Source organism: Eumetopias jubatus, unplaced genomic scaffold (genome assembly GCF_037043125.1).
Source record: "Eumetopias jubatus isolate StellerSeaLion01/CBP00866 unplaced genomic scaffold, mEumJub1_p1.0 scaffold_15, whole genome shotgun sequence".
Lineage (NCBI taxonomy): Eukaryota > Metazoa > Chordata > Mammalia > Carnivora > Otariidae > Eumetopias > Eumetopias jubatus.
The window spans coordinates 73,009,285-73,033,939 of record NW_028274821.1 but is presented as its reverse complement, the minus strand read 5'-3'; the positions used below and the strand labels follow the sequence as shown (position 1 = coordinate 73,033,939).

The 24,655-nt window shown below is 39.8% G+C and overlaps 1 protein-coding gene across 4 annotated transcripts in view; it reads left to right on the top strand.

Annotated features, from left to right (window-relative positions):
- Positions 1–24,655, top strand: part of ECPAS (Ecm29 proteasome adaptor and scaffold) — a 99,755-nt gene that overhangs the window by 49,089 nt on the left and 26,011 nt on the right. For all 4 annotated transcript variants that reach the window (XM_028108663.2, XM_028108664.2, XM_028108662.2 and 1 more), the window contains 19 exons: positions 1,580–1,665; positions 1,896–1,974; positions 3,793–3,842; positions 5,010–5,076; positions 5,170–5,292; positions 7,536–7,639; positions 8,039–8,162; positions 9,380–9,460; positions 10,648–10,873; positions 11,943–12,034; positions 14,064–14,198; positions 14,974–15,136; positions 15,570–15,742; positions 16,911–17,012; positions 20,405–20,528; positions 21,180–21,325; positions 21,765–21,819; positions 23,132–23,246; positions 23,933–24,001. In XM_028108663.2, the coding sequence (XP_027964464.2) occupies positions 1,580–1,665; positions 1,896–1,974; positions 3,793–3,842; positions 5,010–5,076; positions 5,170–5,292; positions 7,536–7,639; positions 8,039–8,162; positions 9,380–9,460; positions 10,648–10,873; positions 11,943–12,034; positions 14,064–14,198; positions 14,974–15,136; positions 15,570–15,742; positions 16,911–17,012; positions 20,405–20,528; positions 21,180–21,325; positions 21,765–21,819; positions 23,132–23,246; positions 23,933–24,001 (2,114 nt within the window). The remainder of the gene's footprint in view (positions 1–1,579; positions 1,666–1,895; positions 1,975–3,792; positions 3,843–5,009; positions 5,077–5,169; positions 5,293–7,535; positions 7,640–8,038; positions 8,163–9,379; positions 9,461–10,647; positions 10,874–11,942; positions 12,035–14,063; positions 14,199–14,973; positions 15,137–15,569; positions 15,743–16,910; positions 17,013–20,404; positions 20,529–21,179; positions 21,326–21,764; positions 21,820–23,131; positions 23,247–23,932; positions 24,002–24,655) is intronic.

Below are 24,655 nucleotides of genomic sequence, written 5' to 3'. Positions count from 1 at the left end.
TTAGCATCTCTCCCTCTTAAGGCTTATTTTGTTGAAGTGGCTACTTCCTCCCCCTCGATGATAAAACTTTTATTCCCCCATCTGGCACTCTAATATTTGATGACTTTAAAGTATTCTCTGTGTCTCATAAACATAAAATTATCCCAGAGTTTCTGTCATTTCTTTTTCATAATTGGTGTTTTATAATTGGTGTTCGCAAGCACTGTTTCCTGGGTAGTGTCTTGATAATTCTGGTTCAGAAATTTTGGTTGTAGTAACACTACATTACATAATAAGCAGCTGGAATTTTGTGACAAAATATTCATAGACATCCTGTAGGTGTGTACTTTATTTGTAGTTATTTATGTTTTCCAAATAAATCTGGCTAAAACTTGGTTATTCAAAGACAAACTCACTGTCCCTCACACACATCTTCTTTCTATTCCCATTTTTAATGATTGCATTACTTTTCTCCTACATAATTGGCCCTACCCCTCTCTTCTCCACCTGTCAATCATAGAAATCCTTCAAGGCATCATTCAGATGAGCCTCTTCTTTCCTGATACCAGTGGCTTTAACTGGGCACATAGTACCTCACCCTGATTTTGAACATACGAAAGTACCCAGCATAATTCTTTGCATATAATATGTGCACAGTGAATTTTATTTTTTCTGATAAAACATTAGTATTCTGATTAATTCTTTTGCTTCTTTTATCTTACCATATTATTCTGTATAATTTCGCATCATCAGATAAATTTTCTAGAAGTCTTTTCTGAATAAGGTAGCATGTGATTATATATTGTCCTGTATCATTTTTAATGTATGTACATTTTGATCCCTCAAGCAGATCGGGTGCCTTGGGAGCAATGCTTGTCTCTTCGTGTGTCTCACAGTACCTGGCTAGTGTTGGTTACCCAGCAGAGCTCGGTCCTGTTCAGTCACATGTCATTGTTAAGTAAGATCAGAATACTGCTAGTCATTTTAGAAACCAATGTGAGATTTTTTTTTCTAAGTGTAAGACTGTCCGTCCCATGGAAAGTGGGAATTTGAGGAATTTAGATTTCTTTGACATTGCTGTCTAATGTCTGAACCTTCTGGATGCTGTATAGGACTCACCTGTGTGATCTGTTGCCACCTAGGCATGACTACACCATACATGGAGCACCTGTATTCTACACTTGTAGAATAAATGCTTTAATCTTGACATTTTCCATGAAGCTTTTATTATAATTTGTTTGGAATGACTGACTACATGTAATTAAGGAACCAGAGTGGCTTTATCTGCTCATGTCCCCTGTGTGATACGGAGTGGCAGACTGAGGGCCCACTGTGAACTCTGTTGCTTTCTGGTGGTAGACCCACAAGTTTTGCAGACTGTCAAGATCAACCACTGTGTTTGTTATTCCACAGACTCCTGATTGGAGCTACTGACGGCTTCCTAAGTTGGTCAACTAAGATGATTATCTGTATTAAAAAGAACTGTGTTAATTTTGAATAACAAGGGGTAGTGCACAAGATCTGCTGTTGAATCCTAATATCTGAGAATAGCAAATTGCTGGTATTAATTGGTGTTCTTGACATTGTCCCTTTTTCATAGGTGGTGTATGATGGACTTTTTGGTACAAATACGAATTCAAAATTGAGAACATTATCCCTGCAGTTTGTGCATCACATTTGTATAACGTAAGTTTTTTTGAAATATTTGTAAGATTTCAAGCTGTTGGAGTGAGCAAATGATTCAAGTATTTCTTTCTTACCCAGAAAGAAACCATGTTTGCTCATCTTGAAAATATTTTAGGTTTTAATAGGTTATTTCAGTTGTGTCTCTAATTATTTTAAGTCATCATCTGAAAAGATACGCTAATAATGAGATTCTTAACTTGCTTTTGTGTATGTGTGCTATTTTTTTAAAGTTGTCCAGAAATCAAGATTAAGCCATTAGGTCCAATGCTTTTGAATGGCCTCACCAAGCTAATCAATGAATATAAAGAGGTAAGTGACTTGTCTTTTAAACACTGTTAACATTTTATATTTTAAAGTATTTTCTGTTATCAATCTTTCTGGTCTGCATGTTTGTTTAGTTAGTTACAGTTTGCTATTGTTCCATCATTTCTTAACATTTTTACTTGAAGTGGTGTGAATTTCAGAAATTACTGCCATCTTTTGCTTTTTTGTTTTTGGAATTAAGTGTTAAAAATACAGTACAAATTTCGAGGGGTCTTGTTGCTTCTTTAAATAACATCTTTTAAAGCAACTGCATTTTATTCTGCTTTTAGGCACTGTGCAAAAATGGAATGGAAAGCATTACATTTTATTTTATGATTTGTTTCCATATGGATGTTTATTTGGATTTGCTTATATTTAGAAATAGTGTTAATTCTTAAGGGCTGAGTTTTTTACCAATTCAAAATTATATAAAAACATGCATTCAGTAAGTTTTTGATTCCTTAAGCTAAGTGGGATGAGCGTTCTTTGGGATCCCCGTTGTCCTTGCTGTGTCACTCTTAACCATCTTCATGTAGTTCGGGTGAACTTGCTAAAGAAGGTAATATTGCAAGAACTCTAGTGAGCATTATTTTCCCAAGTCTTAACTAAACATGAATGCATGTTTGCAGCTGTAAACTAATTAACATTCTGCTGGTTGGAGTTAGAATTGAGTTGGAATCCTAGTTTTATTCTTTGATGAGTTGCTTAAATTCTTTGGAGCTCTGTTCTTTATTAGAAAAATGAAAATAATACCTGTTCGTTGGATTATTGTGAAGATTAAATGAGATTATACACAAAAATTGTTCAGCACATCGAATGCACTTTAGTAGGTATTATTATTAGGGAAAAGCTGTTCATTCCTGTACAGTTCCTTTGGGAGCAGTGGTAGGCCTGGCTCTCCTATCTTTTACTGAATAGTGCTTGCAGGGTTTTTGAGGCCTAGGAAACCTTTCAGAGTTTTTTTAATGGCATACATAGTCTGATGCTTGGGATGGTTGGTAGAAATAAAAATGCTTTTGGGCTTTTAGGGAGAATCTGTATATTTAAAAATAAATTCAAGAGGCCAGATAAACCATAGGTCCCTAATCTCTGTACCTCCTGGAGGTACCTGCAGGGCTTCCCAACAGATGAATCTGTTAAGTGTGTCCATCAAGGTGTGGAAGAGTGAGTCCTATGTTAATTGTATAAACTTCAACTCACAGAGGTGTTCCTTTTTTCTGAGTAATCAGACTATTGGTTTTCATAAAACAATATAAAATTCTGTCTGTCTGAGGAGGGAACCTCACTCACTTGATGACTATGATCCCTTTCATTTTTTATAATGGAAGATATGAGGGGAAGCTGTTTATTATCATGCAGTGTTTTAGGTAATCGTTCCCCAGCTTACTGCAATTTTGGGGGGAGAGATGGAGGATCCTAGTCTGTGCGACCAGTGGTGAATTTTCTGATAAGTTAAGCTGTTTTCCCAGTGTGTTGAAGATGAATTTTGGTGTTTGCAGGGTACATAGTGTTGAAAATATCCTGAACTTAGCACCAGCTGAGAGAACCCTTTCATATATGATCTCTGTGTTTTCCTTTTGGAGTGAGTTGGGGATGCAAAGTTTTGTTTTGTTTTTCTTTTCAGTAGTGTGATGATTCCGGGTTTGGACCTTTTTTTGTTTGTTTGTTTTGTTAGATGCTAATATCACGTAGTTAGGCAGAGTGAGACCAGGTTTAACAAGGAGTAAAATAATGCATGTAATTGCAGCAAAAAGGTTTTGCCGTTTACTGTATTTTTTGTTTTGTCTGTTTTTTGTTCTTTTTTTTTTTTTTCTTAATTTCAAGGACCCTAAGCTACTGTCAATGGCATATTCAGCTGTTGGAAAACTCTCCAGGTGAGTAAACTCTTCTTCAGTGAGAGATATCCTGTTGGTAAACTAAGAAAAATTATGTGGCATTTAATAATGGATGGAGAATAAATTGGTTGTGATTTTGAAAGGAAATGTATTTAATGGCCATGGGTTGTTTAGGAATGTTTTCCTTGTAGAAGGAAAATGATGTGAGACATTCCATTTGAAGATAGATATGTTTCCATATTAAATGGTAGTCTTGAAATGAGATTTTTGAACTGGATTGTATCTTAACGGGTTACTTTTTCTTGCACCCTGGAGACATTTGATTGACCTTAAGTGTTCTTGTGGCTGCTTACCAACTAGTCTTTATAACCACAATCATCAAGGTTTAGCTCTTGACTCTCTTTTCTGATAGTGCTATATTATGATTCTGAGTGGCCCTGTTTCCAGAGGTGGATTTTTTTTCTTCTGCTTATGGTATGATTTCCTCCTTCCACTTCCTCCTGGTTTCCTCTTCCTTCCCTATATTTCAGGGAGACTGTGGCACCGTGTGGTGCTGCCAGCCGTGGCGCAAGGCCTGTACTGGCCTGTGTAGACTAGGTCTTGCTCTTCTGTCTGTGCAGGGAAAGGATCTTTGGGGCTCAGAGGAAAGCCACCCTCAGTCACCTGATACAGCACTTACATGATAGCCTTTAGTTTAAATAGCAGTTTGGTCTTAATTGTCTATTTCTCTTATGTTAAAATCAGAAATGTTAACTGAATGCATGGAATCTTATAAAGGCTCTGTCTGGGTAGTATGTATTCTAATCATGGGTTACTTATATTAGACAGTTGAAGAACTAAGTATTTACTTTTAACAATATTTGGCTCTTTGGGGAGGTAATCTAATGATGTCGACATTATGTTTATTTATTTATTTATATATCTATTTATTTTTAAAGATTTTTTATTTATTCATGAGAGACAGAGAGAGAGAGACAGAGGGAGAAGCAGGCTCCCAGGGAGCCCGATGCGGGACTCGATCCCAGGACCCTGGAATCATGACCTGAGCCGAAGGCAGATGCTTAACCATCTGAACCCCCCAGGCACCCTGTTGACATTATGTTTAGAGATGAAAATGCATTTTCAAGAAAATTTGTGTTCAGTTACATTTTCTTCTAACCTCATGGAAATTTACGATCGTAATAATGGTCTTGTATTCTCTTACAGTCGAATGCCCCATTTATTCACCAAGGATATAGCTCTTGTGCAGCAGCTTTTTGAAGCCCTTTGTAAGGTAGGGAAACACCCAGCAGGTTTATGCTTTCCACTTGGATGCTGACCTGGAAACCCGACAGGGAGGGAAACACTATTTTTATTATATTTATAGGAAGAGCCTGAGACTCGGCTTGCTATTCAAGAAGCATTATCTATGATGGTGGGAGCTTATAGTACTTTGGAGGGAGCACAGCGAACTCTCATGGAGGCACTTGTGGCTTCATACTTAATAAAGGTAGGTCCAACTATGTGAACTGCCATGGTTGCTGATACAGTGTACATTTTTAAGAACAGAATTGGAATTGCTTTTTTTCCTTAATGATCTTGACAATTAAGAATATTTGGTTTCACTTGGACTGTGATTATTATTTTTAAAGATTTTATTTATTTGAGGGAGGGCAGAGGGAAAAGCAGACTCCCTGCTGCTGAGCAGGGAGCCTGGTGTGGGACTCGATCCCAGGACCCTGGGATCATGACCTGAGCCGAAGGCAGACACTTAACCACCTGAGCCACCCAGGCGGCCCAGGACTGTGATTTCTGATTGATTTTTAATTCTTCATGATGGGAATCTGATTTTAGGGGAGAAGGAGTGGTGATATTCTCAGAGGTTTTATGTTTAAAGCCTTTCAGGTTGGGAAACTGTTGTTGATGTCGTGTCCTCCAAGTTGGAAGTCTTTTGTCTTACTTGGTAGCTGAACACTACAGTCCTTTGGGATGGAGTTCTATAGCCAACACTGGGGGAAAAGCAGAAGGAAAGAAAGACAAATTTTATACCTTAAAATCGAGTCTGTAGGAAGTAAGCCAGTATATCATACATAGTCTTCTTCCTTCTAGTCCTCTTTATTTGGCTGTCATGGTATTTTATAGAAAATTTTGAGTATCTATATATACACATACGTATATGTAATATATAATATACAATATAAAATAATATGGACTTGCTATAGTCAGTTCTTTGTCCTCCATTTCTAGGAGTAGAAAGAGGGAGATTAGAAGAGGGAATGATGTCAAAAAGTATTGGTATGATTAATATATATTGTGTCTTACTGAAATTTGGCTGGCATATGTAATACATTGATATCAAGGGAATTACTAAAGGTTCAGAAAGATATCTGGTTTCTATTGAAATATGACAGGATTATTATGTACACTCAAAAACAGTACTGTATATCGAGTTCCACTGTTGGATGCTCTTGTACATGGTTCATAGTCCTATATTGTGGACAAAGAAGTGTGGGCTTATTTGGAAGCTCATTAGAATAGAACACTTAAATCTTTCCCTAGGTAATCGTACAAGGATATATGATGCTTGTATAATGCATGTGGGTTCTGGTTATACACATGCAGATCAAATCATGTAGCAGTGTTACTAAACCGAAGCTAGTTGGTGTTCTTTTCTCAGACTACATTTAAAGCAACCAGACTCTAGGCCAAATCATATGAACTAGTCCTTAATATCACTGCTCTTTATTGTAGCTCAAGGAATGCTTAAAAGAACAAGAATACCTGAATGAATAGGACAGTATCTGTTTCTTAATATCACTCTCATCTCACTATGTTAGGTTTGTGACTAGGAGAATGACCTGGGGGGAAGGTACATGAGAATAAGGCTTTTCAGAATAAAGGTTCTTCAACTGCTTCTTTCATTGAACTTTGTATTCGTAGATTAGTTTATTATTCTGTTTAGGTGAATTGAATATATTCATGTAGTTGAAACTCCTTCGGAGTCAGTTTTAACTAAAGCTAATCTGAAAAACTTGGAGACGAATTTGCTTCAAATTTATAGAGATTCCAGGTAACCTCTGTTTGTGTTCCCTGCCAAATATCTTAATTTCGGGGCGCCTGGGTGGCTCAGTTCGTTGAGCAACTGCCTTCGGCTCAGGTCATGATCCTGGAGTCTCGGGATTGAGTCCCGCATCGGGCTCCCTGATGTCAGCGGGGAGTCTGCTTCTCCCTCTGACCCTCCCTCCTCTTATGCTCCCTCTATCTCATTCTCTCTCTCAAATAAATAAATAAAATCTTTAAAAAACAAAACAAAACAAATATCTTAATTTCATTCATGTGACTGACAGTTTGAGGGTTGGGGAAGCAGAGATGACGGCGAGAAACCTGTTCACAGTGACCGTGGTCCCAAAGTTGGGTGGAGGATGTGCGTGTACAGGGACATCCTCTGGCTATGGTCTTTGTGGGTCTTCCTGCTTTATTTGGAGGGTCCTTATTTAGCTCATAAAAGTACTTTTTAAGTGATGCCGCTGTCCAAAAGACTTTTAAACAACTTGATTAAAGATTTTCAACAAATGATTTGTCTTCATTTTATTTACTTAGGCATACTTATTAAAATAACTTCGTTTTTGATTTTTTACAATTAAGATGACTTATTTTGACTGGAATGAGCTGTTGGTAATTGGATTCTTCTTTCTTCTTCTTTTTTTAAAATCTGTATGTGTTTGTGTGTGCGTGTATTTATGTGTTAAATAGCCTGAAGTTCAAGTTCGACAGGTGGCTGTGAAATTTGCTAGCACGGTGTTTCCCTCAGATCATATACCTTCCAGATATTTGCTCTTACTAGCTGCAGGAGATCCGTAAGTTTCAAAAGGTGTTAATTTGAATTTGGGTTCATTTTAAATTATTTGAAAATTACTAAAATTTATTTTGTTTTCAGTGTGGCTCTATGGAATTTGGAAGCAGTTTATTAAAGAGTTAAAAATATGGCCCTTGATATGATACCTTTAGTTATACCCTATATTCTTTTTTTTCTGTGGGTAAACTTAAAAGATGCAAGCCACGTAACTCTTCAAATCTCAAGAAATTTCCAAAAAGAAGTAGTTTCTTACAATGTATTTTATGACTCTTTGCTTAGATAGCTAAGAATATATTTAAGACATTTTCTCAGATCCCCCGAAATGGCTGTTCTTAATCATCACATGATCATTCTATCATTATTGCAATTTATTTTTTATTCCTATTTGTCTTTCTGTAAGACGGGAAGAAGTTCATGGAGAAGCACAGCGTGTATTAAGGTGTCTTCCTGGTAGAAACAGAAAAGAAAGTGCTTCTAAGCAGATGCCTTCTTTCCCGGAAATGGTGTATTATATTCACGAAAAGGTATGGCATTTAACTTCAGATAGTTAGTTTGGGTCATATAATGAATCATGAAAATAAACATGTATTTTTTTAGGTGACACATTTAAAATGTTATCACTAAATGTTGAATAGTAGTAAGGTTTCTAACAGTGTTAATATTTACAAGGAGAGGACGAAAATACAAAATGAGAAAAATGTTAATTCTCAAAATTGATCTGTTTTGCCCCAATCTGAATTACTTAAATTCCTTTTATGCTTGTCAACATTTTGGCTGGGTTTAAAAATTTTCTCCTTGGTATGACATGCTTAAAAATACCTTTTTTTTTTTTTGTATTTTTAAGGATATTATTTAGAAACCATAAATTTAAGAATGCTTCAGGGAACAGTTCAGATTTTTTCCATTGTGATCATAAGGGAACGTCACGTCTGCTTTTGCAAGCCTCGTGTGTGTGTGTGTGTGTGTGTGGTTCTCTCTGCTGGTGGATCAGACAGAGTACTGGCTGTTGTGACCCCCAGTCCTGACCCTGTCCCACTTTTTACATCAGGGTTCCTTTGAGTAGGCTGGTGGTCCTGGCTTTTTATTTAGATAGACATCTTAAGGGAGTTGGAGGCCAGGACTAAGTAGCCATGATTTTTTTCTCTGAGGCACAGTCATATTTGTGGTGAGAAGATGCTTTTGTGCTCATCTTTTCCTCCTGCCTCCGTTTGTAATGAAAGTAACTGGCCTGCAGTGGCCTGAGGTGACTGTTCGTAGATGCCTGGAGCAGGTTTCTTCTTCTTTTCTTTTTTTTTTTTAAGATTTATTTATTTATTTGAGAGAGAGCGCGCGTGCACGCATGTGAGGGGCAAGGGCAGAGGGAGAGGAGGAGAGAGAATCTCAAGCAGACTCCCCGCTGAGCATAGAGCCTGACACAGGGCTCAGTTTTGCGACCCAGAGATCATGACCTGAGCCGAAACCAAGTCAGATGCTCAACTGACTGAACCACCCAGGTGCCCTGAGCAGGTTTATTCTTTTTAAATAAGCCAGTAAAAACAGGAAGAAGAAAAGACACCACACCTATCATTTAGGGTTTGAGGGACATGTGCAGATCAGCATGATTGATGGAAAAATGCTTTGATTAGAAAAAAACAGTAGCAAACAATAATGTAGTTAGAGATACAGTTATTTTTGAATTGAGGAAGGGCACACGTGCTCCATGTTTTAGTAATTGTGTTTGTTTTTGGCTTATTTTTATTAGGCTTCCCATCGAATGAAAACTCCAGCTAAGTACATGACTGGGACCACTGTCCTTCCATTTAACCCAGCAGCCTTTGGAGAGGTAGGACTTTGACCTATTTCCATTTTGCTCTCTCTAAACGTTCTAAAAGATAATGTCACACCCAAAGAGATGTCTGAAATTTTTTGTGTTTTAGATAAAGCCATATGGTGATGTCATTGTCCTTCACCAGATTGTTTATTAGAAAAACAGTGTTGAGTAATTGGTATTATTTCAATTCGTAGTGGAGTCTGTAAATATATTTATCTCAGTGAGATTGTTTGTGGAAGAATTGGGTGCTCTGCATTGATTACTATTGTGATTTTACAGCAAAATTAGATTTGAATTTTAAAGCCAGGGCTATGTTGAGGTTCTTTGGATTATCTGTTGTTTAGGTCATTGATTTGCATTAATTAAATGACAAGAGGTAATCTTGTTCAGAGTAAGATACCCACAGTGGAATTGCTGCCTATTTTAGCTGTCAAGGAAAGAACTTCAGGAGGACTCCTGGGTGGCCAGTTTATATCAGAAGGTTTTATGGTGGTGCGTCTACTCTTATGATTTGAACCCATTTTCTCAAATTCTTATGTTGGTGGAGATTAAATACAACTGGAGTTCCACAGGAATAGATGATTTGCCCCAGGTTTCTGCTCACTCTCCCCTCTCCCCCCAGCTTTCAAAAATAACAATTTTTTATTGTAAGTGTTTAGACTATTTTTTTAATCTTTAAAAAGATTTATTTATTTATTAGAGCGAGAGCGCGAGCATGCGAGTGGGGGAGGCACAGAGGGAGAGAATCTCAAGCAGACTCCCCGCTGAGCGTGGAGCCAGTCACGGGGCTGTCTCGCGACCCATGAGATCACGACCTGAGCTGAAATCACAAGTCGGAGGCTTTAACTGGCTGAACCACCCAGGCGCCCCTGTAATTGTTTAGACTTTAAAAAGTTGAGTTTGCATTTTAATTCCATTAAACTCCACTAAAAACACTCTGGATTTGTAAAAGCTTGTTATGTAAATTGTGCTCCATTATGGTAATTTCAGTTAACGTACTGAGTCATTTGTGCTCCATTATGGTAATTTCAGTTAACGTACTGAGTCATGTTTTCCAGCTTTCGTGAGGATTGTTGAATAGCTTTATGAAGGTGGCGGGGGGAGGGGGGAATGAAAATGGGAAACTCATTTTGAAGAGCACCCTCCCATACTAATTTCTTGAGGAGCTTGTCTGGTATTCTTCTTCCTTCTGCTTTTAGATAGTCCTGTACTTGCGCATGTGCCTAGCGCACAGTGCGGGAGTGGTGCCCACCTCCCAGAGTTTGGCTGATATGCAGGACCACGCCCCAGCCATTGGACGCTACATAAGGACCTTGCTGTCAGGCGGCCAGGCGACATCCTCATCATCTTCTTCCAAGAGTGGAGAAACCCACCCTGTTCAGATCTACATTGGCCTACTTCAGCAGCTGTTGGCAGGTGTTGGAGGTAGGAGGTCGTGCTGCTGAGGACGGACATTAAGGCACTTAAGCAGAAATCTCATTTTAAACTCAGCTGAGAATTTATAGCAAAATTATTTTCTTCCTTCACTACTGTAACTGAACATGAGTCTTTGTTTCTTTTCTAAACTTACTTGATTCATTCTTTTTTTTTTTTTTTAAAGATTTTATTTATTTATTTGACAGAGAGAGAGCGAGAGCAGGAACACAAGCAGGGGGAGTGGGAGAGGGAGAAGCAGGCTTCCTGCCGAGCAGGAAGCCTGATGTGGGACTCCATCCCAGGACCCTGGGATCATGACCTGAGCAGAAGGCAGACGCTTAACGACTGAGCCACGCAGGCGCCCCTTGATTCATTCTTGATACACTCTTACTCTTCTCGGAAAGAAATGCTAACAATAGATAATGTTTTTACTTTGGAAGTGGGTGTGAAGAACAGGGCATTTTTTTATAGATACGTAGTCTATAAATTTGCTATTTTGGATCACATACTGTATTTAAATTGCTTTTTGTTTTGTAGAACTGGGGAATGCTTCGGAAAGCAGTAGCCTTATACTTTATTTATTTAAAGATTTTTTAAATTTATTTGTCAGAGACAGAGGGAGAGAGCACAAGCAGGGGGAGCTGCAGGGAGAGGGAGAAGCAGGCTCCCTGCCAAGCTAGGAACCTGATGTGGGGCTCGATCCTAGGACCCTGGGATCATGATCTGAGCTGAAGGCAGACGCTTAACTGACTGAGCCACCCAGGTGTCCCAGTAGCCTTATACTTTATTTTTTTTTTAAGATTTTATTTATTTATTTGAGAGAGAGAATGAGAGAGAGAGAGAGAGCACGAGAGGGGGGAGGGTCGGAGGGAGAAGCAGACTCCCCGCTGAGCAGGGAGCCCGATGTGGGACTCGATCCCGGGACTCCAGGATCATGACCTGAGCTGAAGGCAGTTACTTAACCAACTGAGCCACCCAGGCGCCCCCAGTAGCCTTATACTTTAAAGGAATTTAGTGAGCCCTGTGTGTTTATCACTTTTCTTGAAGCTAAAATGGTTTTGAATTCTTTCTTATTTAGGTTTGCCAGTCATGTACTGTTTATTGGAAGCTGTCTCCGTGTATCCAGAAAAACTGGCTACCAAATTTGTAGACAAAACAGAATGGATAAAGGTACATCCTATGCATGTATATTTCTCTTTGAGTCTGCATATTTTACACTTTAGTCTTATAATTTCGTCTTCCTACTAGTGTTCCTATAACCTTTTCTGCCTTTGGGTTGTTTTGAAAACTCTTATCAAACACTTCCTGGGAAGCATGTAGGTGGTCAGTGTATCAGTGTATCTCAACAATCCATCTAGGTGAGAGTGAGAGAAGAATTGAGAATCATATAAGTAAAAAAAAATATATGTATTTTCTGTTTCAAAAGTTAAAATAGATTTGTGTAGCTTAAATAAAAGATGGGTAAAATATCTCCTTTCTGTAACTCTCTCCCACCTACCCACATCTCCCAACTTCCTGCCCCTTCCTCTCTCACCTGACATATGTAGGTCATCACTTATTTCTATATGGTGCACTTTCTAGAGTTTATTTATGCATATACAAATAAAAATAAGCATTTTTAATTTTTCTTCCTTCTTTTACACAAAAGGTACATGGTTTCCACAGTTTTGTTTCAAGTGTTTATTTAAATTCTAGTTAGTTAACATATAGTATAATTTTATTATTAAGTTATTTAACTTCTCACACTGTTTTGTGCCTTACCTCTTTCACTTAACATTAGAATGTAGAGGTATTCTGTAGAAATAGAGAGGGAATGTCCTCTTTAACAGCTTCATTTTTTCCATTGTATGACTATGCCGTGATTTATTCTAGAACCTCACTGATAGTCATTTAGGTTGCTTCCACTCTGCTGCAATGAACAGTCCATCATTTTGAATATAAGGAAGTCTGTTTTTTAGATGGATTCCCCAGAAGTGGAATTGAGGACATAGACTTTTGCAGTTCTGACTGATAGTCCACATCCTCTGGTACCAATTTACACTCCCACCAGCCACGTAGGAGAGTGTTCCTGTCTCATGGTAACACCAAAAGCATTGCCAGGTTTAGCGAATAAAAATATAAGATTCTCGGGGCGCCTGAGTGGCTCAGTCGTTAAGCGTCTGCCTTCGGCTCAGGTCATGATCCCAGGGTCCTGGGATCGAGCCCCGCATCGACTCCCTGCTCAGCGGGAAGCCTACTTCTCCCTCTCCCGCTCCCCCTGCTTGTGTTCCCCTCTCTTTCTCTGTATCTCTCTCTGTCAAATAAATAAATAAAAATCTTAAAAAAAACCACAAGATTCTCAGTTAAATTTGAATTTCACATAAACAATGAAAAGTTCTTTTTAGTACAGGTATGGCTCATACAGTTTCATATACCTCTTGGGCTGTGTATAATGCAGTTCTTTTGGGAAATTGGAGCTTGAATTATGGTAAAATTTGCAGGTTATCTCAGGGTGAAAGCATGAATATAATATACCAAGAAGTGTAAGTTTTGTGCTTTTCTGGAAAGACTGGCCTCATGAAATGGCTTCAAATTTAAAAAGGATTTTTTATTCCTTGTGAATATTTGCTGATTGTAAAATGATCGTACAGTTTTTGACTTTTGATCATGTAGATCAGGGGTCATCAAACTATGGTCCATGTACCAAATCTGCCTTGCCTCCTGTTCTTGTTTGGCCTGCAAGCTAAGAGTGGTTTTCATGTTCTTAAATGGTTGAAAAAAAATCAAAAGATGAGTAGTATTTTCTGACATGAGAATTATAGTGTCCATAAAGTTTTATTGGAACACAGATAGCCCCTTCATTTCTCCATTGTCTGCGGCTACTCTTGCCCTACAGTGGAAGAATAGAGTTGTTGCTGCATAGACCAGGTGGCCTACAAAGCCTTGTTCGCCCTTTACAGAAAGCATTTGTTGACCTCTGTTTCAGATCATCTGTGTATTTTGTCTGTTTTATGTTTGTTTTTTTGATGAAAATGCACAGAAGATTTTGGTATATAATTCAGATTTTATTTTGACGTAGCTTATTGTGTTATTTTCTTACCTATACCAATAGATTGAACAATATAATATATCATTTATTCTTTCAATTTTAAATGTCAGATGTTGTCAGTAGGAAGATGATTGTATATCACGTATATATTTGTTTTTCTATACCACTCAGAGTCTGATGAATAGCAGTAAAGAAGAGATGCGTGAACTGGCGGCATTGTTTTATTCTGTGGTGGTATCTACAGTGTCGGGGAATGAGTTGAAGTCAATGATAGAACAGCTTATAAAGACCACAAAAGACAATCATGTATGTTATATCAGTTTTGTCTTTGTTCTTTTTTGTGGGAGATGGGAGAGCTTTCTAAAAGCATCTGATACGTTTTTAGTTTTTGTATTCTCATTTCTAAAAGGAACTTTTATGATGGTGAAGAATAATTGAGATAGGTAATACATTGATTCATTCAGTCCATTCAACAACTGTGAGTGCCTTGTGTCTAATCGGCGCTGTTTTAGGTGCTAGGAATACAGTGGGGAGTGATTACACGAGGATCCCTCGTACTACCAGGTGCTCGGACATCTTAGTTCCTTTTTCTTTCCCCATCTAGAGCCACCTGTCGTCAAGCCTGTTCTATTAGGAAACACGTGCTTTTGAATAATCAAACCTCTACTTTGTGTTTAGAGGTTTTAGCAATTAGAAATCGTGTCTGCTCATTGTATTTTGTTGGCAGTAGGGCAGAAGGGAGAAATTATGCTTGAAAATTAATGGTAGTGTAGTTACGTGAGTGCTCCAAGCTAGAAGAAAGTTTGGGTGCTACAGGGAGCCTGCAGGAGAGTCACTTCACCCAGACTTGGAGTGGGTGTGGGGTTAGGGAATTACTCGAAGTGAATCAAGACTCAGCTTACCTTCTCAGAATTCTTGAGTGTTGGAAACTCCAGGTTCGTTAGCATTCAGTAGAACTTCAGATGATCACTTTGTTCTCTGGCCTTACATTTTATTGGAGAGATGACTCTCCTAAGCATACTGTTATTTCCGTGCATTCTTGCATGTGAGAGAGAGTGACAAGAGCTGTTGTGTGGTTCAGAGCCCAGAGATACAGCACGGATCCTTGCTTGCGTTGGGATTCACGGTAGGAAGATACTTGGCCAAAAAGAAAATGAGAATGGCAGAGCAGCAGGACCTGGAGACAGATGCCGACTTCCTGCCGGAACAAGAGGAACTCATTCAGAGTGCCACGGAAACAATAGGTACTTGACTCACTTGTGCTGACTTGAGTTGGGTTCAAATTTATTACAGCATCTTAATTTCTTTTTACAGCATTGCACCTTAAAAGCACAAGTCTTTTCACAAAACCTTGCTTGATGGTGGATAAGTTCTGTGCTTTTAATAACAATGAAAGTACTTTAATTTTTCTGTACGTTTCTTCCTATGTGTTTCTGTATGACAGAGATGGTTGCGTTACAGGGAAAAACCTTAAACATTTATAAGCGGACAGTGCTGTCTGCCTTGTTCCCGTGTTGTTTCATTACTGACTGAATGTTCACAAATTACTAATTAGAAGAAAATGTGGACTTTGATTTTGTTTTGCCATCTCTGAGACAGTCTTGAGTCCCTTGCTGCTTGCCCCGGACCCCAAGAGCAGTAGTGTCTTCTTCTCAGTCTTGGCTCATGTGCTTCCAGGCTCGTTTTTGGACAGTACGTCGCCCCTCCTGGCCATTGCTGCCTGCACAGCCCTCGGTGAAATCGGCAGGAACGGTCCGCTCCCAATCCCCAGTGAGGGATCTGGCTTCACCAAATCACATCTTGTAGAAAGCTTGCTGAATAGAATACCCTCCAGTAAAGAAACAAATAAGGCAAGTCTCTCCTTTTTTCCCCTTCTTCTGAAATTCTTTCTATTCATAGATACATAAGTGAGCAAAAACGCAGTTGCAATGAAGATAGATGACAGTGCAGTTGGAGGAAGGATTTAATGTAAAAAAAGAATGATAAAGTCTAGTGACTATTTAGTTTTGAGTTAGGGGTAATCTGTGTATGACCTCTGTGCATGCACCGTTTGGCCCAGTTGTTCCGATATAGACCCATAACTGTTAGGATTTGGGTAAAGAACTAGCTGCACAGGTAATTCTTTTGTCATGCGAAAGTGGGTAATAAAGTGTTAAATAGTTGTTACCACTTCTGTAGTTTTAGACCAAATCTAAATCTTAACCTCTGACAGCAAAAATGGTTTTAAGAAGTCTGGATGTTAGGAAGCAGTGTGAGTAATGTCTGAGGAGAAGGACATTTATCATTTTTAGTTTTAGATAAACACTTTCATAAACTTTAAAACATTTGTGATCAGAGGACCTCAGTGTTGAAATATAACATGATTTAATGAGCAGATAAATCAGTTTACTACCAATTTAATGAACAATCTTATTCTTGGTCTAGGTACCATTTAAAACTTCCTGAGACTATCACAGTGTAGTTTTTGTTAGCTATTATTAACTAATTAGTGCTCACCAACCATTGTTGAACACTTGTAATGTGCCAGGAGTATGCTAAGGGCTTCATATATGTTAATTAATGGAACTCTTCAGAAGGTCTACTGAAGTAGGTACACTTGTCATCTCTCCTTTCCCATATGAAGAAATGGAGTCACAGAGAGTGCAGTAACTTGCCTAGGGTCACATACCTGTAAAGGCTGCTAAAATGGTTAAGCTGTGATTTGACCTTAGGTCCTTTGGGCCCAGAATCTACATTTATAAACAGTGTGATGGTGACAGATAATAAATCTTGTTAAAGGCTTTCTTCTTCTTTTGCAGCCATGGACCCTTAATGAACTCAGTTTTATGTCTTTCTACCTCCAATGTCTTATACACATAATTCTGTGAAATTGTGGATACTTTAAAAAAAAACTTGCATGCATAAGTGCTTTAGACAGACTGCCCTCCCTGTCATCTCATTTTGGAAACACTGTTCTGGGTTATAAAGCTGTTACGTACTTTTTTTTTTTTTTTAAAGCAAAATTCTCTGGTTTTCTAGATGAAAGAACGAGCAATCCAAACACTGGGATATTTTCCAGTTGGGGATGGAGATTTTCCTCACCAGAAACTCCTCTTGCAAGGTCTGATGGATTCTGTGGAGGTATTTATATTGCTCTCTGATTGTTAAGTTAATCAAACAAAAGGCGTGGAATTTTGCATGCTGTGAGATTTTATTTTATTCTTTTTTTTAAATTTTTTCATCTGTTTTAGAGAGGGAGAAAGAGAGAGTATGGGGGGATGGCGAGGGGCAGAGGGGGAGAGAGAGAGAGGGAGAAGCAGACTCCCCGCTGAGCAGGGAGCCCGACGTGGGGCTCAATCCCAGGACCCTGGGATCATGACCTGAGCTTAACTTGACTGAGCCACCCAGGCACCCTGGCATGCTGTGAGATTTTAAATTAAACCTTTATTCATTTATTCACCAAGTACTTACTGAGTACCAGCCTTGGGCTTACCACTTTGGTGGGCATAGCATTGAGTAAATCACCTACATGGGAAAGTACTTTCCTCTTCGTTTTTGAGTAAAGCCCGGTGCAGTGTGGGTAGAAGGGGTGGCTCACCCAATCAGCTACATGTGGGAAGTGGGTGCTGGTATTCCAGTTGCTCTTGAGGCAGGTGGCCAAGCTTCTGTCATCTGGATAAATTTCTAATGTAGTTGGGAAGACCTACAAGCAGGCAGTTGCTAGTCCCGTGTCGTAAGTCTTAACATGGCCTGATACGGCCCCTCATCTAGGCTTGGTTCTCGTTACTTGCTCCCATTTTTGTACACCAGCCTCTTTGTCTTCTTTGCCCTGAGCTTTTGAAAGACGAATACTTCCTTTTTTGGGTTGCTGCTGAACTAGAGTAGATTCCTTAGATACTGGGCTCTCCTGACTCTCCATACTTTTTCTTCATAGCATTTATCACAGTTTCTAATTTTCCACTAGACTGAAGGCATAGTCTTTCCTGATCCCCATTATGAAATAGGTGCCTTGCAGTGTGATTAGAAGTAGTAGGACCTTAGTAAATGTGGGAAGAGTAACTGAACGAAGAGATGTTTGCATGTCAGGGAGTAGACTCACAAGGGGGAGTGTGAGTACTTCTGTCTGGAGACTTGGTGCAGGTTTTTGGAGGCAAGGTTGCTGCTGGGCCTGGAAGGATGGGCGGGAGGCAGGAAGCAGGTTGGAGTTGAGGACTAAGGCCAGTGAGTGACAGAGCCAGTGTTAGGATCCAGGTCTCTGGAATCATAATCCAATATTTTTAATGTGAATTGTTTGAGAATGAATTATACATACATCCAGTTCTCCCTTGTGTCATTGACATTGTAACCGCTTGGGGAAAAGCTTATAGTGTCTGCTTTCTTATTTCTTTTCTTTTTAAATTAATTAATTATCTTTATAAAGAGAGAGCACGCATGTGTGTGCACATGATGAGGGACAGAGAGAGGGAGAGAGAATCTTAAGCAGGCTCCATGCTCAGCACGGAGCCTGACTTGGGACTCCATCTCATGACCCTGAGATCATGACCTGAGCCAAAGTCAAGTCGGATGTTTAACTGACTGAGCCACCCAGGGCCCCAAAACTTTATTTATTTAAATAAAACTAGAAGAAATCCATCTCTGTCATAAATTTTTAAAGAAGAAAAAAGGAAAACATTTGAAAACAGGCACGTAAAATGAATCCTTACTGTAGGATCCTGTGTTTACATACCTTTTTTCTCTGTTTAGAATTTCCAAAGAATTTTTTGGCCAGGGAAGCTGTGGAGCTGAAGCCCTGAAATTCTTTTTCCTCAGAGTAGGAAGCATCTGGCATCAGAACTTGACACCTCATTTGAGATGAGAGCATAGTTGATTGAGCTTAGGAATGGCTGGCTACACTGTGGGTCTGTGCTTGGTAGAGTTCTCTCAAAGGTCACTATTCCCATGCTCCTTGTGGGAACTCTCTGTTCTTCATTCTCTTCTTAGTCCCCAAATTCTTAGTTGTTTTCCAGTTTATAGTAAACAGAGAAAAAAACCAAAGGGAACTAAGGTCCAATTCCATGTTGAGTGCTACATGCTTGTGAAACGTGTCAAAAATTTATTTTTAAGATTTTATTTATGGGGCGCCTGGGTGGCTCAGTCATTAAGCGTCTGCCTTCAGCTCAGGTCATGATCCCAGGGTCCTGGGATCGAGCCCCGCATCAGGCTCCCTGCTCAGCAGGAAGCCTGCTTCTCCCTCTCCCACTCCCCCTGCTTGTGTTCCCTCTCTTGCTGTGTCTCTCTCTATCAAATAAACAAGTAAAATCTTTAAAGAGAAAAAAGATTTTATTTGAGAAAGAGAGCAAGCATGTGTGCACAAGTGGGGGTGAGGGGTAGAGGGGGAAGGAGGCTCCCCACTGAGCAAGGAGCCCGACACGGGGCTCAATTCCAGGACCCTGAGATCATGACGAGCTGGAGTCAGACACTTAACTGACTGAGCCACCCAGGTGCCCCAATGTGTCAAAATTTTCTAAACCAAATTAAAAAAAATTTGAGGGGTACCCGGGCAGCTCAGTCAGTTAAGCATCTGACTCTTGATTTTGGTTCAGGTCATGTTCTGAGGGTCATGAGATCGAGCCCCCGTGTCGGGCTCTGTGCTGGGTGTGAAGCCTATTTAAGATTCTCCAAAAAAAAATAACAACAAACAAACAAGATTCTCTTTCTCCTTCTCCCTCTGCCCCTTCCCCCTGCTTGCTTGCACATGCTCACTCGCTCTTGAAAATTCTTTTTTAAAAATTTGAGTATATACTATATAGAATTTTCTTAATGTTTGGTTTTTGAAACAATTTCAACCTTACAGTGCAGTTGTAAGACTAGCATGAAGAACTGTTCTTGTCTGGATTATTAACTTGCTAGTGAAGCTAGCTAGCTCTTCATGGATCTCTGTCCTTTTATACTGTTTTATCCAGATACACCAAATTTTACCATTTTACTGCATTCTCTCTTTTATCGGAACCACTGGAGAGTAGTTTGCGGACACCATGTAATTTAACAGTGCCCAGAGGAAGTATTAATAAGTTAGAATGGCTGCTATGTACTGTGCTGTTACTGCACACCAGGTGTCCCCTAGAAACTTTATGTACATTACCCTCGTTTCCTCCTTACGAGCTGGGTGATGGTTACACCTGCGTTACAAACGAAGTTGAGGCTCAGTTTAAATAAGTGTATGTAGCCGGTGAGACACAGATAAGAATTTGCCCCGAGATCTGCATGGCTTCAGTCTGTACCCTTTTCCTCCAGAGATTAAAAATCCCTGCTTAGTGGTTCTCTGCCAAGGGTGAGGAGGGCAACGTGGGGTTGGGAAAAGATCTTCAGAGCATTCTTAACGTTCTCCATTCCCTCCCTTCCCCTCCGAGCCACCAGCTTAGGTGAGAGCAATCCAGGCAAAAGAGTGGAAACAGAGCATGTTGACAGACAAGATCTGAAACAGCTTTTTGTGGAAGTGGATGTTGTGGGGAAATGTTCTCAGTGATTCATGGCTTTCGTTTGCATGATTGCAGGCCAAGCAGATAGAACTGCAGTTCACTATTGGCGAAGCCCTCACCAGTGCTGCTGTGGGAACGAGCTCCGTGGCTGCCCGGGACGCCTGGCTGGTGACGGAGGAGGAATATACTCCCCCTGCTGGTACCTCATACTCAGCTAAGCCTTTCGTAATCCTCAAATAACCCTTTCTGGTCTTGTTACCACATTTGAAGCAAAAGAAAAAATTTATGCGTTCCATTTTAACTCTTTTTCAGGTATTTATATATGTCTTATCAGTTTGGTTCAGTCAAAAATAGTTGGCTAAAGGAGAGTGAACACAACAAAATGAATGAGATCTTTTTTAGTTCTTTGGGAAACAAGGAGTTAGCTATGTATTACCTTCAAACTTGTGCTTTTTCTGGAGGATTGGTGTATTTAGCCATTTTCGGAAGTCGAGGCATAGTTACGTTTCCAAGTTACCTGTCCCTTAATCCTTATCACGTAATGAAGCCTCAGGGTCTTCTGCTCATGTACCACATACCTCTGCACTGAAGGTGCACTGGCTTTTAGTGCCTACATGATGAGGGAGTGCGTACTTTCTGACTACATGTCATAGATACCATGGTTTCATATGTCTTGTGGTTCTGAAATGGATGATTATCAGTTCCTTCAGCAGCCTAAACACCTTAATCGTGTAGACTTGAATATGTTCTAGGATTGTTGTATTGAGTAAATATTGAGTAAAATTTAATTTTTCAGGATACTCTTTTCATTTGTTTTAATTGATTTTATCATTCCTTTCTTTCTCCCCAGGAGCCAAAGTGAATGATGTGGTCCCCTGGGTATTGGATGTGATTTTAAATAAACATATCGTCAGCCCCAACCCACACATGAGGCAAGCGGCCTGCATCTGGCTCCTTTCCCTTGTGAGGAAGCTAAGTACTCATAAAGAAGTGAAGGTAAGCCATTCTAGAAATGTGTTCAGCACTGTTGGAAACCATCTTTGAAATATTTATAATTAAAAGGTGATAGGAAGGAAAGTGTATGAAAGTGAGGGCCAGTGCTGATAGTGAGGGTCATTAGCCAATAACATATTTTGAAAGAAGCTGTGAATGAAGGTTGGCAGCCTCATGTACAGTGGCTGGAAGATGATTCTAAACTTGAAGGCATAAGGTCAGGTGGTCAGGATGGGGAGGCTGAGTGTGTATTAGACTACCTGTGAGCATACAACCTTCAGGTGATTTGGCCGCCTTCAGACAGAACACAATAGGGTTTGTGGCTGTCTTGGGTCGGAAGACTCTTACAAGGTGTTGTATGCCCTGAGAGAAGATTCTTACCTTCCCTTAATCTACCAAGAGGTAGAGTTTGTGTTCTTGAATGCCTGTTTTCTTCTTTCAGTCTCACCTTAAAGAAATTCAGAGTGCATTTGTTTCCGTTTTGTCGGAAAATGATGGTAAGTTATTGGTAAATATTTGATTTGCAAACTTAACTAAGCTTGTGTTTAAGTTTTATTTATTTATTTATTTTAGATTTTATTTATTTATTTATTTGACAGAGAGAGATACAGCGAGAGAGGGAACATAAGCAGGGGGAGTGGGAGAGGGAGAAGCAGGCTTCCCGCGGAGCAGGGAGCCCGATGCGGGGCTCGATCCCAGGACCCTGGGATCATGACCTAAGCCGAAGGCAGACACTTAACGACTGAGCCACCCAGGCGCCCTGTTGTGTTTTAAATTTTAAAAAATCTAGGTTAATGAACATAAAAGAAGGAACACAGGGAAGTATTTTTTTGGGTTGATTTAATTAATTAGATCATGTTCTTCAGTTTCCATTTAAAAATGGAACTGACTTAGGGTTGCTGGAGGGGAGTGGGGTGGGGGGATGGGGTAACTGGGGAAGGGGTAACTGGGTGATGGACATTAAGGAGGGCACATGATGTAGTGAGCACTGGGTGTTATATAAGACTGAAGAAATCACTGAACTCTACCTCTGAAACTAATAATACACTATATGTTAATCTCTTTTTAAATTCAATTAATTATCGAAAATGAAAAAACAATGGTGCCAAGGCCTTCTTTAACATTAGTACTTATAAAAATAGCTTTTTTCTATTTCTTACTCCTTTTCTCTTTGTGATGTAAGCTAGGAGAGAGCGAATGTATTAGACATTTAAACAGTAGCTTTGTTTTATAAAATTTTTTTTTAAAGATTTTATTTATTAGAGAGAGAGCGCGTGCGCACAAGCAGGGGGGAGGGGCAGAGGCGGAGGGAGAAGCAGGCTCCCCGCTGAGCAGGGAGCCCAACGTGGGGCTCAATCCCAGGACCCTGGGATCATGACCTGAGCCAAAGGTGACTCTTAACTGACTGAGCCACCCAGGCGCCCCTGTTTTATAAATTGTTTTAAACATAGGGTCTCATATTGACTTTTTACTTAAAAAAAATTGGATGTGGGTATGTTGAAATCCGTGAGGCTGTTGTACTTTTCACATCTATGACTTGTAGTACACAGAACACTAAAGCCCAGCAGGGTTGACTTGGTTTGTGAGTTGGATCTTTTGTGAATGTAATTCTTAACTTACGGGGATGTTTGGTGCCATGTCCACTGAGAGGATTTAATATGTTTTAACAAAATAGGCATATTGATTCTGCTTTCATGTCTTCACTTGGATATCATTTTGGATTTCTATTACAACTTTTTAAAAAAATCCGACAATGGCCAGAAGGCAAATTTTCTTAAAGTAATACTATTTTGTCTGACTTTTGTGCAGAACTTAGCCAAGACGTTGCCTCAAAAGGCCTTGGGTTGGTGTATGAACTGGGCAATGAACAAGATCAACAGGAATTGGTTTCTACACTTGTAGAGACACTTATGACTGGCAAAAGGTACAGTGAATTGTCCATTTCAGACTTAAACACAGAACGATTTGCACATACTGAGAATATGCAGTGGAAGAAGGAAAATTCAGCATTTGATGTTCTTGTTTATTAAGTCTTAAAATTCAAGTCAGTGATTGTTATGTGGTGGATAGCAGTTTAATTATTCAGTGTATACTGTTTAGACAGTAAAGTGAAGTAAACTAAACTACTGTTCAGAAACAGGCCGGCCAGTAGGTCAAGCTTTAAAAGTTGAATGATCTCAAGATAATCAAAGCATTGGATTATAATAATACCGTAATTGCTGTTGGCTAAATGAAAACGAAGATGTGGAGGGGAAGCTTGCATGTATTTCATAGTCTGGTTTGTGAAGAGGACGAGAGGGGCAGTCATTCTTGTAATTGGTTACTGTTTTATGTTGCCTTCCTTGCAGGGAGGAGACTTTTTAATGGATGACCACATTTAATTCAGTTTAACTTGATGTGGAATGTCTTTTACATCTCTTTGTTCATCCTACAGTTAGTTTTACAGAATTCTCAGGCTGATTGGAAAGGATTTAGTTGACTTTTACATCTTGGTCGATACCTGCTATGGAATTTGATTTTATCAATTTATAAAAGAAATGAGTCAGTTAGTTGATTGCTGGTATGAAAAATTTGAGGCTAATGTAAAGTCTTACTGTTGTTTTGCTTTAGAACTAAACATGAAGTTTCTGGAGAGACAGTGGTATTTCAAGGGGGAAGCCTTGGCAAAACACCCGATGGGTAAGTGTGCCAAATCCATTGATCAGTCATCACTGACACCTTTAGTCTCTGAATGAAAGCACTCACACCACTGATTTCCACCCTTCTAGGAAATGTGTGTTAGTGGAAGAAGAAAACTTCTGTGGAGAAATCATAGTGTCTTAGATTGGGGTTCTTGGGAAACAGACTCTGAGGTGGAGTTTTGGACAAAGCTGGAAGCTGACTGAAGAGTGCCCCAGGCTCATCACCTAGGGCAGTGAGGAGGCAGGAGAGGGCCGATGGCCCAAGGAGGAGCTGACCTTCTGCCAACACTTAAGCAGACCATGGCCTCTGGAACTGGGCTGGGCAGGCCCTTCAGAGTTGTCCTGCTTTGAGGGGCCAGGACATTACATCCCCTCATTAGGCTTTACATCCCCTCAGTGACTAGCCATTGGTGGTGAGCTGCTCTGGGGGAGGACCTGACCTTGGACTAAGGGCAGTTCCGTTAGCTCCCAGCCAGCTGAGTCGTGAGGGGTGGTCTGGCAGCATAGCTCGGCATCCGCTGCACCTCGTTTTTTGGTGGGGGCAGCTCTGCTTGATATTGTGGGGTCCATCAAATTTGTTCCTAGAGCCTTGCCTCCTTTTTCTTACCATTATTCCATTGTGGTTATGCTGATGCTTTTCCTCTCAAACCCC